Source organism: Branchiostoma lanceolatum, chromosome 13, assembly GCF_035083965.1.
Source record: "Branchiostoma lanceolatum isolate klBraLanc5 chromosome 13, klBraLanc5.hap2, whole genome shotgun sequence".
Lineage (NCBI taxonomy): Eukaryota > Metazoa > Chordata > Leptocardii > Amphioxiformes > Branchiostomatidae > Branchiostoma > Branchiostoma lanceolatum.
The window spans coordinates 17169985-17188155 of record NC_089734.1 but is presented as its reverse complement, the minus strand read 5'-3'; the positions used below and the strand labels follow the sequence as shown (position 1 = coordinate 17188155).

Here is an 18171-nt window from a genome sequence, read left to right as displayed (position 1 = left end):
TCTGCCACTAGCCTGGGTAGATTGGCAGGTGGCAGAAGTTTGCAGATGTTTGGTGACGTAATCTAACTTTGAACAATCAGTGTTACCAGATGTATGAAGTCGATCGTGAACCTTATATGCAAATAAAATACAAAGAAATGCAATTCAGCATAGTGAGGTTTACGTCTAACGACGAGTGAATTTCACCACCTCACGGGTTACTGTATGAAGTTAAGCAGGCCGACATAAAAGTCAGAAATCCGGAAATTTAAAGCGACGCGCCACGAACTTTATCAAACTTTATCAAACAGGCTTCGCAGTCTTGAACGCGTTCGATGACCCATTGTTTAAAACTGTTGAACCATTATGTAAACTTCGTTAATTTCGTTAAAAATAACCAGATAGTTTCCTGTTCTATGCTATTCCTAAAGACGGAAACTCTTTCCAGGACCCATCTTCTCTCTTCAGTGATTAGAAATATTCAAGATTGTTTCAACATCCTTGATCGTGCTAGGAAGCTGTATTTCAATGGCTTTCATAGTCCCTTTGCTGCAAGATAAACATAACCTACGTAGCTTCTACTCCCCTAGCCTTACTTACATTGGGACTGTAGCTTTAACTGATTTTCAATCCTATCTACGTTAACGTTATATATCATATAATACTCGTCTGCAAGACCGAAACAACATCGTAACATTACGTATGAGAATGGTATCTTTTAATATGACGTCACACCTAACTTCTGCCAACTTCTGCCACCCCGGAGTCACTGGCAAAAGTTACGATGACGTCACACTTAACTTAAGATGACGTTACCTAATTTCTGCCAACTTCTGCCACCCCCTGCCACTGGCATAAGTAAAGATGGCGTTATTGCCCACTTCGGGAAACATCTAGTATCGTCCGATGGTTTACTGAAAATCCCGAAAACAACGTAACCCGATTTCAACTTCAGCCAACTTTAGCCATTTCAACAATTTTTGTAGGAGTTAGACTCCGCGTGTTGCTGCTAGGATCTAAATGGACCCAGAATAATTTCTAACGGTTTATTACGTAATATGAAGGATTATTATTATCCAATAACAGATATGTGTTATTATTGCTATTATAGCAAAAGGTTCTTGTTGCGTAGAAAACTTATATACCGACTTTTTAAGAATAAATGTAGAATTTTAGTGTAAAACGCGGTTTTAACTAAGTTTGCATAAATTTTGACGATGAGATAGATGTGTACTAATTTTTTTTTTTTACACTCAAAACATGTCAGCATATCCCTAATAGATTAATTGAACAATATAGCAACAGAAATAGCAAAAGTTATGGGTTCGCCCTTAGTAATAGCCTCCGGCTAGTTGGGCAACCCTGGCATGTACATGGTGAACCAATGAATAAATAAAGATAAAAATAAAAGAAAGTGGCCAACAGAAAATATATTTTCAAATTGACTAGGATATACGAATGTGTGTGTCTAAGTGGCTGACTATGTTGCATGATTAGACAGTGTAAATTCTTGTATTTTTCAAATGTTTCTTATATGCCTTATCAAATATCATTATGCTATGAGTATGCTATTGGAAGCGAAATTGTTGTTAAGTGAAATAATGCAGCACTGAAACTATTTAGATAAGGGGAGTATTGTAGTTTTTTAAAGCAAAACGTGGGTTCATATTTTCTGCATAAATTATGATAATGACCACTAAACATTGACAATAGAACTTGTCAAAATATTTCCCAAAGATTATTAAAACAGTATATGTACACTGATCACAAAAAGATCCATCAGAAAAATATCTAGGAGCAAAACAAATGGTAGTCACTAATAGGTAATAATTCAACAAAACAACTTTAAGGTATTTGATTGATATCAGTGTCTGCCAAGACGTTTGTTGTGGGTGGTAACTGCGAAGACGTCAAAATAATGTCATATATTTAGCTATCGCTTGTGGTTGACCATCTTGGATAGGCAATCTTGAATTTTGTAGAAATACAATTTTTGCTACTTATGATCCAAAAACAAAATGATCATAGACCAGAAACGTTGATTTGAATGAACAGTGTTGAAAAAATAGATATAGACGAATTTGAAGTAAGAAAGGCCTTTTAAAAATGTGACAAAATGCCTAAACTAATCGAGCTGTCCGCCATCTTGCATTTTTTTCCGACGGCGTAATCAAATAAGCATAGTATCTGAACATTACAAAAGTTACGTTAGATTACACATTATGTTGATAATGTACGAAGTGCGGTTAAACAAAAAAGAAGAATGGTCACCCCACTCTCATAACGTCATCTCTATGCTGGAAAAGTTTAAAAGACGTTCTACTTAATACATACTCAACGATTACTCAATTGCTTACAAAGAGAGATTAATTACCTATTGTCCGTAATCATTGCTATATCGTAGAAAAGCATTACTCATTCGACGTATAATCTCTTTTCAAATGCTTTGAAGACTTAAACAATATTGACATCGACCATTTCATTATGTATCCGCATGGTTACAGAAACAAACTGCAAACTACCACAACTTTCAAAAACCCTTATTTTCAACGAAACATTTTAATTTGAAACTCACTACTAGTCAATATTAGAAGTATTGAGCAGTTCATAGATACCTTATTCGGTACTTTTGAATATGTTATCAAAGGTTACTGATACAATCGCATATCTTGTCGATTTGACCCTGAAAATATATGCTCTGGGTTCACTTGCTTATGCTCCAGAAGCTCCTCTGATTATTATCTAGTCCACATCTATCCTTTTTTTTTACACTTATTTCTTTTTACTCTTGTTTTTGACATTATCTCCTTTATTGTATATGTATATTGTTAACAACGTACATATCATTTTATTTTATTTTATATTATTTTATGGTGGACTGAAGCTTCAGAAAGGATCCGTCCTGTTCTTTTGTCTTGTTATACATTTTATCTTAACAAAGTTGAAATCAATTAAGAATGCGTTGAAACTTCATTGTTTAAACCGACATGGGTGAATTTTGTCAAATATGCCTGTAGGAAACAAGTTGCCATGGCAAAGTTGGCGCGGGAAATTTAAGGACCCCCCGTCTAGACAGGGTTACATGGTTTAATCTCAAGTAACTGGTCTTCTAACAAACTTCCAAGGAGTTGGTCATCTTGGAAGCAACAAATTGAGATAGTTTACCCTCAAGATAAATAACTTTACATTTGTGATAAGATTTTACTAATTTTATGGTGATATGAGCTTGCTATAAAACAAATTGCATTACTCATTGACTCACCTTCGAAAAATTAATCAAACTGTTTTGGCCTATTCATCGCATTACATGCCAAGCATTATGAAAACAGCAGTCATGCTTTTTTTCTTATTTCTCTTATTACAGCGTCTGCAACAGTTACACATAAAGCTGCTACAGGGCTTAACTGGGAAGGACTCAATCTAATAATGTATTAACTTTGCGAACACACCTATAGCTACTAACATACCAAATATCATAACGACCTATCTACAACGTATGATGTTCACCCACAGAAGGACACACCTACATGTAGTAAAAAAGTAACCGTCTTGAAGATTCTTACATATAGCATGCTCCTTTGTTTTGATTTGTTTTGCAGTGACAAACCCAGTATCAGCCGACCCGTGCTCTAACGACACCTATGTGGAGATAAATGACCCACACCGAAGCATCTTGTATGAACCAGGTGCTGGAGACGTCCTGCTGTGTGACAACACCTTATCACCAGGATGGTACCGCTTCACGGCTCACGTGGGTGGGATGATGCCGGAGAGTTGTGTTGACCAGTACCACTGTGGAACACAAATACCGATATGGATGTCAGGAACACATCCTACGAACGACCAGATCAAAGACGTCGACGCATGCATGAACTATGGAGTCCCGAATAACTGCTGTCCATTTACATTACCAATACGGGTAAAGAAATGTACTGAAGAAGGAGAGATCTTTTACGTTTACCATCTTCAGCCATCTACTGGATGCAGTATGGCGTACTGTGCTGGTTAGTGTTATTTTTACCTTGAGATTTGATTTTGCTCAATCTAGAAATAACTCTGTCTTGTACAGCCCAACGTCACACATCTGAGCTTTAAGCTATATGCTATTGAAGCGCGATGTAAATTAACGATTTCATCTAAATTAACTATAGCTTTTATTGTCACTTGAGTTAAGAATAAAGATATCGGTGTTGTGTAATCGTTACTAAAGAAGCGCAAAAAAAGACTGTTGGGGAGAATTTCCTTAACAGCGTCAGCACACCGCTGGCGATATTGCAAACAGAAAGCGAAAAAAAGAAGAATTCAATTCAGATGTAAAGCCAGTAGTTGAATGTTTCCTTTTTTCTTTAAACATTATTTTTCATCAAAATCTAATATTTAGTGACTATTGTGATTTACCAAACTCCCATATCTATAAATGAGTTTACTTAATGTGGCCTCAAACCCTGTCACTGTTGAAAAATGTTAATCGAAAAATGTTTTCTTTTTTAATTCTTCAGGCAACAAGAAGACTTGTTCACCTGGGTACGTGTGGAATGACTATATCAGAAATTGCACTGGTGAGTTTATATTTCTTTAAATGTGTTTAGCCATACCTAGTATAGCTCAACATATTGTTATATTTCACTTCCCATACCTAGAGGTATGGGTAGAGTGAAATATATTGTATTTGTCTGGTTCTTCTTCTTCTTCTTCTTCTTCTTCTTCTCCTCCTCCTGACAACTCTTCAAATGGCTTCTACTCCGCCATTTCTTAACCAACCGACCTGAAATTTGGTGTGGAGGTTAAGATGGCAAATACCCCAAGGCCCTTTTTAAATCGTTTTGGAACAGGCCTTAACATCATTTTTATGGAGGTTTTTTGGGGCATTTTTAGACAATTTTTATATTTTGGGCTCCTGTGCCCTGGTATTACAAGCAAATGACCTGGAATTCGGCACAAGGGTGCCTTGAACATGTCCCTACAGGATTTCAATCACATTTCCGGTGTACATCACTTCAAAATGCTTCGTTTTGGGGACTTTTGGACCCATTTTCAGACCAAAAACGGGTCAAAAGTGCTGTCCCCGTTCCATGTTCTATCTAAGAATCCATGTTCTATCTAAGGTTCCGGGCGTTCCATTTGCTGCTGGCCAAAGAACATGTGTTCTTTTCAGGTCACCTGAGGTCATATTGCAGTTAAACACGCAAGCCTTTGCAGTCGAACCGCAGGTCACCGTAGAACGCTTTATTTTCTTTTTTTACGGCGTTTGCCGCGGCACGATTTGACCCCGTTGCATGGGTGTAAACAACTGCCTGTCGGCAGCAAAAAGACCTCGGACCTACATAATGTTCATATTTTTTCACATCTACAGGATCTGCCCAACATAACCATGTAGTTATTTCGTGCACAGCAAATTGCGAGCGCTGTGGCTTTCGAAACATTGACCATTTTTTGGTCAGTATATTTGTGCGTGTATCATTGACGGTTCACCTGGAACCAACTAGATATTTACATCACCTGATAGCCCATTTCCTCACCTTTGAATTGATACCAAAGTCCGTCCCTTGGATAATTTTATGGGAACCGGTTTTGCCCCCCAAAAAACTAACAAGAGGTCAATTTGCAGGGCGTCTTATTCTGAAGAAGAAGACAAACACAATGTCCTTTTACCATGCTTTACAGAACTCAAAGCTTATCTAATGGCATTGGTCAGCTTGCATATGAATCTCACTTTTCCTGGCTTCAAGATGATATTAGTCTTATTTGGAAATGTTTCAGAATATTAATTTTAGACGGCAAAACTTGAGCCGTAAGTTTCATCAACGTTCCCAACACCGGCTGAAAGTTGCAACATTGCACCTGACCTCGCCTGACCCCTAGGCAGGAAAACGGAACGTACTGGCTGGGTTCGGTCGTTCGAACGCAGGAGTTCGAAGTGATTGACTTCAAATTTGACTATTTTGTAAATATCAGGTACCTTGTACTAAAACCTATGTCTGTCTTCACTTGACTGTTATCATGTCAATTATCACATTGCATGTGGTAGCCGCGTTCATACAGCTTCTAATACAAAAAAATGGGCTTTATTATGCCACGTGAAATGTATCGAAATGTATCCAAAGCGCAGGAGTGCACGCATCGGTAGCTAGAACTTAGGCAGAAATTTCACCACCGCAAGGTAGACATTGTCGCAGTTTTTTCGGGGGCAAAACCGGTTCCCCTAAAATTATCCTAGGAACTTTGGTATCAATTTAAAGATGAGGAAATGGGCTATCACGCGATGTAAATATCTAGTTGGTTCCAGGTGAACTGTAAAAAAGACAAACACAAATAAACTGACCAAATATTCTTAATGTTTCGAAGGCCACAGCGTTCGATGTCTTTTTACAATGCACGAAATATCTACATGGTTATATCAGGCAAGTCCTGTAGATGTGAAAAAGTGTAAACATTATAGAGGTCTGAGGTCTTTTTGTTTCACCACAGGTAGTTGTTTACACCCATGCAAAAGGGACCAACCCGGGTCCGGCCGTGACCCGGAAAAAGCCGTCTTAGAGAAGGCTGCGCAGAACCGATGCGCATAGAGCTCTGCGGTTCGACTGTTTGCACTAAGAAGCTCTTGGCGTCTCGCAGAACTTGAATAGATAATTTTTTTGCACGTTTGATTTTGAAACAGTCAATTTATGCATCGGGAGGGACTCTAAGTATGATGCTCTCGCAAATGTTGCCAAATAAACATGGTTTTTGGGGCATGGTCAAATTTAATTATGGCGGCTTCAACCACTAATAAATCACGACTTGACGACGAGAAAAATGCAATCCGTCTCTGAATTGGTTGTGTCGCACTTATATACAACTTATAATTAAACCCATACCAACGATGATGATATACCACTAGGCGGAGGTAGGCCGATCCGATCGATTGCGAGCAGGTTTGCATGACCAAGTATACAAAGAATTATATAGATTTTGGGACAATCTTTCTATTATTTCTTAATTCCATTTAAATACATGCGATAGAGTTGTGAGTAAAGTATAAATTTACAATTTTGTAAGTAAAGCTCTCTAGTAGAGTTGTATAGTTTTCTATATTTGCATAGTGTATGTTTGTGCATTTTTCCAGGGTTATGTATAGTATTGTACTTTTATATATAGTGTATAGTATTGTTGTGTTTCTTTGCATATGTTCAAGCATGTTAATGAATGTAGATGAAGAATAAATAGATCTTGGGACAGTCTAGTTGTGTTTAGATGGAATTTTTGGATGGTCCATTTTGTCAAAAGATCAATTATTGCAATGGGGGGGGGGGGGGAAGTGAAATATGCTGAATTTGCTCTTAAAGCAAATGACGGCCAGTCTAGTTTTTGTTCATGTTCTTCTTCTTCTCCTTCTTCTTCTTCTTCTGCCAAATCTTCAAATCGATTCAACTCCGCCTTTTTTTAATCAACCGACCTGAAATTTGGCATGAAGGTAAAAGGGGCAAATACCCTCTAGCGATTTTTTCATTGTTTTGAAACAGACCTGAAAATCATTTTTATGGAGGTTTTTTGGGCATTTTTAGACAAAAATTAAATGTTGGTCTCCTGTGGCCTGGTTTTACAAGCAAATGACCTGGCATTCGGTATAAGGGTGCCTTGAACATGTCCCTATAGGACTTCAATCACATTTCTGGTGTACATCACTTCAAAATGCTTCATTTTGAGGACTTTTGGACCCATTTTCAGACCAAAAACAGGCCAAAAGTGGTATCCCCGTTCCATGTTCTATTTGCTGCTGGCCAAGGAATCCATGTTCTATCTAAGGATCCCGCGTTCCATTTGCTACTGGCCTACGTGTTCTATTTAGGTCACCTGAGGTCATATTGCAGGAACACACGCAAGCCTTTGCAGTAAGAAGCTTTTCGGATCTCACAGAACTTGTAGAGAGAATTTTTTTGCACAGGTGATTTTGGAATAGTCAATTTATGCATCGGGAGGGAGATTGGCGAAGTATAATGCTCTCGCAAATGTTACCTTTCTACATACAGTTAATATTTCGATTTGCCCAGGAATTTTTTTGGGACAGTCCACTTTTTGCATGGAGAGGAGTATGGCTAATTATGCTGTATTTGCTCTGGGGCAAATGACGGCCTTTCTTTTGTTACGGTTACATTGGCACCAGCGCCCATAGGGGCGCAGCCCTGCCCGGCCCCGAAGGAATTTGTCTAGGTTAACTGCCGGTGTTCTCACTATTAGCGGACGGCATTTATTGGTCACGGGTCACGGATCGATTTTAGCTCGGAGTTTTAAAACATCTGTGAGCCCAGCCGTGCAAAGATATAGCCCGATAGCTGCCGGGTGCCCGACGGGGTCACAAACCTAAGAGAAAAGCAGCCCCCACACACTTCTCGGCGGGGCTCCTTTTTCAAATTGCGACTCACTCACTCACTCACTCAAGGCCGCAAGCTCCCAAGGGGAGCGTAGCGCCTCTGCATATGGTCCTCCAGGTTGATCTGTCTCTGGCGACCTCCCAGGCGGTGTCCAGGGTGAGGCCGGCAGTCAGAAGGTCCTCCTTCCAAATTGCGACCTTAGCACTTAAAAGTAGCCTAAGGTAAGAAAGGTATGCGAAGAAAAATATATGAGGAAAATGTCAGAGAGTGGGCAGGCAAAACGCTAAATGACTCCAAATGTAAAAAAAAAAAGGTGGCCCGGTCATTCTAAAAAATAGTCCGGTAACTGCAAGGTGCCCAACGAGGGGGCACGCTTTAAAGAGAAAAAAAAACAGTCCGTTAACTACCCGTCGGGGATCATTTTTATCTCCATGAAAAAAGACTTTTTCATGGGGATATTGTTTTCCATGTCTTTTGTGTGTGTGTTATCCTGTGTGTATGTTTGTGTCACCGGACGCTTAAAATTAGCATAACTGAAGAACGTGTTGATGGATTTTAATGATATTTTGTGCCCCCTGATATGTGTTACTGGAACTGCAATGGTCTATTTGTAATAATCTTCCAAGGAGAATAACTGAAGAAAGGAACGATAGATTTTCATGTTATTTGGTACGCAGGTGGGTTGGACAGAGATGTACAAACTGAAGTGCTAATTATGAAAATTGCGACTGAATCTGCATAAGTAACGAGGAATATCTACTCCTCTATTGTAGGTATGTGCTTTGAGGTCGCACCTGTCACATCTGTTGGTCAAGTATCTACGTCAAGTATTCATTAGGTCCCAACAGCTGGTGGTCAAACAACAAATGGGTACACTACCATTCCTGTGTACTTGTTTCTATTATGTGGATATCCGAGGCTAAATCATTATACAACACCCTTTTGTACCATAGCTCGTAAAAATTTGAGATATTTCATGCTCAAGAAGATACTGTTCCTTTACATTCGTGCCGAATTTAAACTCATTTTACACATTATGAACATGCTATGGTAAAACGTTTTATTATGACTCACCGGCGCACGAAAGAGAGGTGGGCAACGGAAAATATGGGAGGATAATATCAGAGATCGGGCAGGCATAACACGCTGATCAAGGTTGACTAACATCCAATTGTAAGCTGTATGTCCGATGGTATCAAACGAATCATGTGCATGTTGACGGATTGTTTGAGTGATCAACAGCAGACATTTTAACTTCCCTTCACCAAGAAGAGATATGTTTTCGGTGTTATTTGTCTCTTGTGTTCTTATACAGGAGCCTCAGTATAGAACTATGGATCCTTATGATGTTTGGGTAGGGATTGGGAAATCTAATTTCAAATTAGACTAGAGTTCCACGAACACATCATCTTCGCCAAATAATCAAGGCTTATTATGGATAGTGATTAGTATTTACATACTTATCACCCCCTGCAAATTTGATCATGCACCATACCGTTTGGAAGTTATGATGGGGCGAATGAGTCCAGTCTAGATAGGGTTAAAAATCATTTGATGGTACAGGACTAGTGTATGTGTCTACTGTGCTGATATATGTTATAACTGGTCATGAAAAATATGAGTATATTGATATTATATGGGCCACAAAGGTTCGGTATTGCAGTGTTGTAAGTTGAAAGTGATGATGAAATGGTACAGTCAATATATATGAATACAATTAATCTTTATTCCATATCATACACATTTTGAAAGGCATAGTACATGTGGCTTTTCTAGGTAGCAGTGGTGCAGTTTTGGTACAGTTTACTCTCCAAGCAGAGGAGTGGGTCTGGCTGTTTTTTGACGTGTGTTTTGGTAAACACGTTAAAAACCAGCCGGACCCACACCTCTGATTGGAGAATAGTGGGTGTCCCATTTGTTTATTTATCTGACCTACATGTACGTTTATGCAAGGCCATCTGTTTACATGACCTGACACTGTCACATGGCCCATTATGAAATGCAGCGGGTTAACAAGCTTTCCTTATTAATTATGCCAATTAGCTACTGATTTTCATTATTAGTCATTGATTATGTAAAGTACCATCTCAGCTCTCTACATACCAAACATCACGACGATCTGTCGACCCCTTCTCAAGTTATTCATGTCCGAATGTCAAAACAAAAACATCCACTGTAGCTCTAAACAAGCCGCTAGGGGGTCTAAATTTACAGAACTTACTTCCTGTGGCATGAAGTATCTATCAAACAAAAATCATGTCCATAGCACTTTCAGAAAATATGCCCCTAAATTTTGAAGCTCCGCTGCAGTACCTTAGGTACCCGCTAGAAGGCCCATTATCGAACTTGACCTTCCTTTCTGTGAACCCTACCTATCCACTAACTATCATATAGATCCATCAACAGCTTCTCGAGTTATGCTGGCGACATACAAATACACATCCACACAAAGCCTGCTGCAGTACCGACGGAAAATGCCAGGGGACCTATTTTTGAACTTGACCTCTGTTTCCACAACATCTACACACCTACAAAAAATCAAGAAGATCCATCAACGTTTCCGTCACTTTTTTTGCCTACATACAAACACATTAAAGTTTAAAGTCATCTGCAGTACCGTTAAATTACGCAAGGTAAACCATTTTCAAACTTGACCTTCCTTTGCACAACCACTATACACCTACCAAAAATCATAAAGATTCATTGAAGCTTTCTTGAGTTATGCTCCTCACATACATTCAGACCCACCCAACAGATTTTTCAACCGAAAACATAATCTTCCCCGAGTACAAGTACTCGGCGAAGATAAATATGGTCTCCTGGAGGTTCCGTGCGGTGCTGCCGGGTGTCTTTCCATTGTATATCTGTGTATTTCGCTATTTCAATTGTCTTTCGCTGTCTTCTTGGACTATTATCTGTTCCATGTTGATTTCAGGTGAGCTTCCAGTGATTACAGAAAACCCAGTCCTTCATCCCCCAGAAATCTCCTTAGATGAGATGAAAGTAACGTTTACGTGTGAAGTAAAGTACGACAGCATCACAAATGGTGACGACGGGGCGCGGTTTTACGTGAAGTTTTTGTTTGACCATGCTGAATACACCGAGGTTAACGACTACACAGAAGCGCACCCACCATTGACACCACAAAGTAATACAATGAAACTTGATGCGAAGTACCTTGGTGAGTTTGTTCTGCCTTCGCCGTTAGGAACACAGTGGCGTTCAAAGCTAGGGAAATCGGTGAGTTTCGCACACAACATCAATATATAAAAGATAAACCCCGTCAATTTTATTGGAAATTAATACGATGACTATTGCTAAAAACATATGAATCCAGTGTCATATGAAAAAGTAACCCTTTAAAGCTGGGATGTACAAAACACTAATTCCTGGGCAAATTCGTAGTCGCCATCAATTGAGGTCCATAATAGTCTATCAATTTACGTATGCCGTGTAAGATTTATTGTCCATTTCCTTTCTGTCCGTACACATAGATATGAACTGGTTAAAAAGTGCTGATGTGTTGATTCTTTGGATTATGTTTGACTAAGTAGTTTCCTCTGAGCAGGTGCATAAAGGGTAGATTTCTTTCTTCCACGCGACAATGTCATACAGGTAAGATTTCTATTTACATCTGGCCTTTACAAATTTTCTTTGCAGGTGTCCTGTGTTGTGCGGTCATACTGGGAAGATTATCCACACATACGAAGTAGGCAATACCACAGCAATGGATACTTTGCTGGCATACAGGTAAGTTAAATTGCGAAAGCGTTGTTCATTACCTTTTTGCACTGCTTTATATACAATCAGCAAACACTAAACCTTCTCCGCAACCTACGAAACCTATTAGCCCCTATCCTTGATCTTGCAAGCCTGACGGTCTGTCTGATCAAGCCCTCATTCATTTGCTATTAAGGGGCTCATCCTTTGTTTCTTCTGATTACAATATTAATGACATTTTGGGCTTGACCCAGATTTATATTGTGGCGAGCAAATGCTTTATAACTTAGTGCGACTGTGTTTATATATTGATTGTTTGTTTGTTTGTTTGTTGCGTATATTGCTTGTTTGTATTGGTCTGCCCAAATGCTGTTACTTATTGTTATTTCACTTGTCTATGTAAGTTGTAATTTTCATTTTCAGAGGCGATGTTTGATATTAGCTACTGCTGGAGTGAATCACCTCTGTGTTCTGTTTATTCTCTTAGACTAGTTGTTTAACCCTCAAACCACCGCATGGGGTCAAAACTGACCCCAGACGTATATCAACATGTGCCATTTTTACATTTCGAGTCGAAAACAAAATTCCTTCTATGATCCTAGAAAGTTTACGCATGGTCCAGTGGGGTCAAAACTGACCCCAGCAAGATCTGCACTCATATTCCCTATTGTTTGATACTTGTCATCAAGTAACATGTATGATAAGGGGTATTATGATCATAGTTACAAAATATAATTTTGTAGAAACGTGGAAAAACAATCTTTTTAAATGAACGTAAAGATTAATGACGTTGCGACGTATTATGACGTCATTTATGTGATTTTCTTGACGAAAACCAACAAATTAGGTATTTCCATATAATTCAAAGGTACAAGATAAAACTTAAATAGAACTTATGTATGTTAATCATAATATATCCAAAGACGTTATTTGGAGATGGCAACAGGAACGACGTCAAAATGATGTCATAAAAATCATATTCATATCAAGTTACACTAGCGAAGTCCGCCATCTTGGTTCCGCCATCTTGAATGATTCTAAATGCATTTTTTCATCATATTTTTTTTTTTTAATCAATTCGTAAGAGCCTGATGTTGCCATCGATTTACGAAGAAAGTCGGCTCAATTGTAACTGTAGCAGCATCTCTTCACCCTAGGTCAGAAATATCAATGCTCGAGACAAGTATTGACTTCACTGACCCATTAGGAGAAGCAGGGGTTACGAAGGCTGCTCGGGAAATTCCCTACCCCATTTAGGCCGGAATGTTTTTGGTCCACTCACACCGGGGCATGCCCCTGCTCTTTTTCGAAAGATGTGGTGGGTTCTTTTACGTGCTCAAGGTGTGACTCTCCTCAAACACGGGACCTCCATTTAACGTCCTATCCGAGGGACGTTCCCAACTCTAGAAGAGCTAGGTACTCATTTACACCTGAGTGAAGTGAGGAAAGCTGTGTTAAGTGCCTTTCCCAAGGGCACAACGTCGGGCGCAAGTTCGGACATGTCTCTGGGCACACTGGGATTAGATCCCCGGGGCCCTATTGTTTGACAGCCGCGTGCTCTACACTTGCGCCACGTGACGCCACAATATAACCTAATAACACATTAAAAATGGACCAAGACGTTTATATTAAGATTGTTTCTGTTTTTGAATAAACATAGTAATGATGAAATTTGAGGTCGAAATAGCCGGTTATAGCTACTCTAATTATATCGCCTGCCATCTTACATTTTGACCGGTGACGTAATCAAAAATGAATAAATTGTTAATATTAAATCATAAAAGGGATAGTGAATTGAATTGGTTGGTATTGATATAAGAAAATAAGTGCAGTTTAAAAAGACAGCCCTAGAATTACATTGTAAAATCCAAAATTAGCGACTTTTTCCAAATATGGCTCTAAGAAACCGGTTGCCATAGCAACATGAAAACATTAATTAGATATTTCATTAAACCAAAATTGTTGCTAAAATTTCGGTGACCAAGTTTGGTTGTTTTAGCGTAAGACGTTCAGATGCTATATGATATCAAGTGTTTCCGCAGGCTTTAAAAGAGTCCGCTTGTCTGAATAGCGTTAGTTGCAAAAAAACGATGTTCCCTATTTTTGCATAAATTATGATAATGAGCAGAAATTATTCACACCTAATCATGTCAAACTGTCCCTTATAGATTTTTTAAAGTTAAAATCACCACATCATTATAAAGTTGGAACATCACTTGAAAGTAACTTAACAGAATCGACACAACCTTTTTTAACAGAAACAAACTACCTGTGATAAATAGCACATAACATAATTCCTAACATCATTACATGCAAAAGAGAAGCTTAAAACAGTAATCAAAGATAATATTACACGATTGACTACCTGTGACAAATATGTGAGTCAGATAAAAACATTGTTACATCATTACCTACAAGACAAAACTTAAAATAGTAAGTAAAAGATAATATCATACAGCAGGTTGGTTTTCAAGAGGTGCTAAAGTGCATTTATACTGGTAAATCTGTTTTTTATTTCCCAGTTGAAAATACTGACCAGATCCTTTTGCCTTGAAGTGGCCTGTGGGTTCTTCCTCAGAAAAAACCATGTTTTAAAAATCACCCACTTAGCTATAGTTATTGTTTGAAGTCTTCTTTTCAGATCATGTATTTTTAGTGGCTGAGTTACTTTTCCAAGGATCACTTCTTGAAAATCAATGTTAGGGTTACTGGGAAAGAAGGGTACATAAGTGTGAACTGAGTTCCAGAAGTCTTTTAGCTTTTTGCAATCCAGAAACATATGCTTATAATTTTCAATATCTCCACTGTCACATAATTTACATATAGGACTAACTACTTGCCCATCTTCATCTTGTATTTTCCAGTTGTTTAGCTTCTCGCCACATGGTAGAATTTGATGAAGTAATTTGTAATTGAATACTGCTATCTGTCCCTTATAGATTACTTAAACTATACATATATACAAACCACAAAAATAGTCACCAATAAAGCTATATTTGTAGAAAACATTGTGGGGTCAGTTTTGACCCCATACGGTAAGATTAGTCGTAAAAAAGCTACGGTGGTTTGAGGGTTGATAGATATAAAAAAAGCCTAAGGCCGTTATCGAGGTAAGAAGTGCATGAAGGATAGTTTTAACCTGCGAAATTGAGTAGCCTGGTAATCAAAAAAAAGATATTTGTTTAAGGTCAGCTAGATAGTTTACCTACGTTCTTTTGGGATTACACATTCACTAGGAAAAGATATCAATGTTAAGTAAAACTACCAATTTATTCAACTAAAACTATTGCTACAGCTAATACCCTTGCACCCTCTTATATCTTTTAGGGAATATGTTAGACTAAATCCACACTCTACGTTTAACGTTGTTTTTTCAGAATTGCTCATTCTTGATTAAAAGGATGATCACATCCATCTAATCTTTAACTTGTTGAAATGTTATCTACCTGGAATCTGTTAAGGTGTCATCAGTCCCTTGACTGTCGGCACTAAGAGACTTTTTACCATCTTACGCTCCTGAGCTTGAAGAGTATATCAGGATATGTTAGATTGCATTATTCCTTTATTTCTAGGCTGAAACATCATACCTGTCCATCCCAGAAGATAACACTCAAGGTGTGGAGCTGAAAATCTACGGGACAGTTCCTTTTGTTTGTGGCAGTGATGCAGCTAAACATGACACCTGTCATTTTCTAATCAGCGTTGCAGTTTCTGGAGACATCTACGATCAAACCTTAACCACAGACACTAATTGCCACGTCACTATGACTGCTACAGACTGGGACAGCAATACTCACCGGGTTTATTCGTCACCCTTCACTGTCAAAGCTGTGCAAGACAACCAGCAGGATGGAAACAAGATACAAACTATCGTCTTTGAGCATATAGTGACGTCTCCATATTCCCATCCTGCTAACAGCAATCCTGAACATTTTTTCTTTGTCGCCCATGTGTACGACCGATACGCTCCCGAAAATGTCAGGGTAAGCAAGTTTCTAAGATGTAATTTTTTTTTCTGGGCAGAAAGGCTGCACAGCGAAGGGTCAAAGTAGAAAAGCTAAACCAAAAATTAATCCGCAACTCATAAGGGTTTGAATAAACGCAACCAATTGATTGCTAGTTATACGGCCGATTGGTTTATCACTATTCATTCGATCTCGGAAATCTAGAGTTAAGATGTAAATCACAAGGGGGGATTCATTAATGGGCTAAATCCCTGCAACATTGTTTTTATTGTAATAAATTTTCCATTTTATCTGTATGGTTAGGTTTCAAAGTAATAACGCCGCATCCCTTGACATGATGCTTTGGTTAACGTTTGTGTCTGTGTTTTACAACTTTCATTTTTTTTAAAATTCCTTTTACTAACGAAATATTAACAATGTTTACTTGGCAAGCGTATGACAGTACTCCCACTATATTTGAATACAGGTGGAAACAGTAGACTCTGGAGAACCTGGCCATTGTCAAGGTGTCACAGATCCCCACTATACTACATTTGACGGGAAGTATGTAGATTCATATTGTTATGTTTCGCCCATACTGTAGTCCAGTGTGGGCGAAATATATATATTTTTGTCATATTTCTTTCTCCTCCTCCTGTCAAATCTTCAAAGGGATTCATCTTGGTCGTTCATGAGTAGAATGAGATGCAATTTGGTATGCAAGAAGAGTGAGTACATACTTAAAGACAACTAAGATAATAGTAATTTAGACTAGTCCATTTTACACGATATGTTGGAATGGTCCGTTCTTGAATACGACGTTCTTGAAAAGAAAAAAAAAACACTTTTGGACTGGTGGGATTACACAAACGTTCACTTTTGAATAGAGATGTTTCCTAAATGGTCCATTATGTATGGCAGGTCCTGTGCAACAGTCCATTCTTGCATAGGGGGTACAAGCTCCATTTCGGAGTGGAATGACTTAGCAATAGTTTACTTTTTGGCAGAAGTTTTTTTTTTTAATTGTTGTGATTTGGGAACAGTCCATTTTGCATTGGGAGGAAGATGCTGTATTTACTCTCGAAATGTTTTCTTTCTTGTAATTCATTGAATTTTCAACTATCAATTTTAAGACGCCCGAAACATCCTGCTTAATGTATAATGAAATCTATGGCAGGTGAACTTATACAAGTAGATACCAACTAAGCAAATGCGGATTTAAATGACATAATCAATGCGAAAATACGATAATGGAAATTTCATACATTGAGAAAAATCCAATTGCACATGGCCGTGCACACAGCATGCAAATGCAGAAGGTATTATGTATAATTAAGGATCTATGTAAAATATAACTGTGCCAAAGGAAGGACTTTCACACATGCAATAATGTATAATTCTGATAAAGAATGATATTTTAAAAACATTATGCTATTTACCACCTTGTTTCCATAATCAATGAGGCAGGTTGAAATATGAAATTAAGAAAAGTTTTAAATATGTCATGGAGGCGCGAGGTTTCCTAACTGTTGCTTTTGCTGTTCTTGTTTAGTTGTCTATTTTGTGTGTCTGTTTGGCTCTTTTCTTGGTTAGATTGACGGTTGGTCGCCTGACTAATTAACTGATGGCTGGCTGGCTGGTATGTTAGTTACGCTTATGGGAGGTGGTATTAAGGCCTAACGGAGCAACGGCGCTAAACGTATTTCGTAACTGCACCAAACATTTCAAAACTAAAATGGGGCAAAATGTTAATCGTCATGGCATGTTCAACTTATTTCTACATACGTATTTATAATCATCAACCATTGCCTTCCTGGGATACAATTTTGAAACAAATTCCATTGAAAAGATTTATGCTCTGGGGAGTTTCAAGACAATGCACGAAAATCATATTTTGGTTAGTCAACAGATTTTGTATTCTACTCTGCCCGACTCTAATTCAGAGGTCGTTTACAATGGTGATTGATTTGGCAATGCAATGTCAATGCCAATATGTGTGTATTCAATATACGTATAGGTCATATTGTTGCCGAATTAGTTTGACTTTAAGTTTCCATCTTTTGTTCTATTTAGAAATGACTGCCATCCTTCTTTTGGATTATAGAACTTAATTTAAGTTTCAATTAAGTACATTAGACAAAAGCCCTAAGAACCATTCATTTAAATTAATCACTTGA

The 18171-nt window shown here is 38.3% G+C and overlaps 1 protein-coding gene across 1 annotated transcript in view; it reads left to right on the top strand.

Annotated features, from left to right (window-relative positions):
• LOC136447743 (von Willebrand factor D and EGF domain-containing protein-like) overlaps window positions 1–18171 on the top strand; it is a 49246-nt gene that overhangs the window by 27071 nt on the left and 4004 nt on the right. Inside the window, exons 2-7 of the mRNA XM_066446784.1 lie at window positions 3579–3983; window positions 4479–4538; window positions 11266–11570; window positions 11991–12080; window positions 15623–16033; window positions 16482–16558. Coding sequence (XP_066302881.1) covers window positions 3579–3983; window positions 4479–4538; window positions 11266–11570; window positions 11991–12080; window positions 15623–16033; window positions 16482–16558 — 1348 coding nt within the window. The remainder of the gene's footprint in view (window positions 1–3578; window positions 3984–4478; window positions 4539–11265; window positions 11571–11990; window positions 12081–15622; window positions 16034–16481; window positions 16559–18171) is intronic.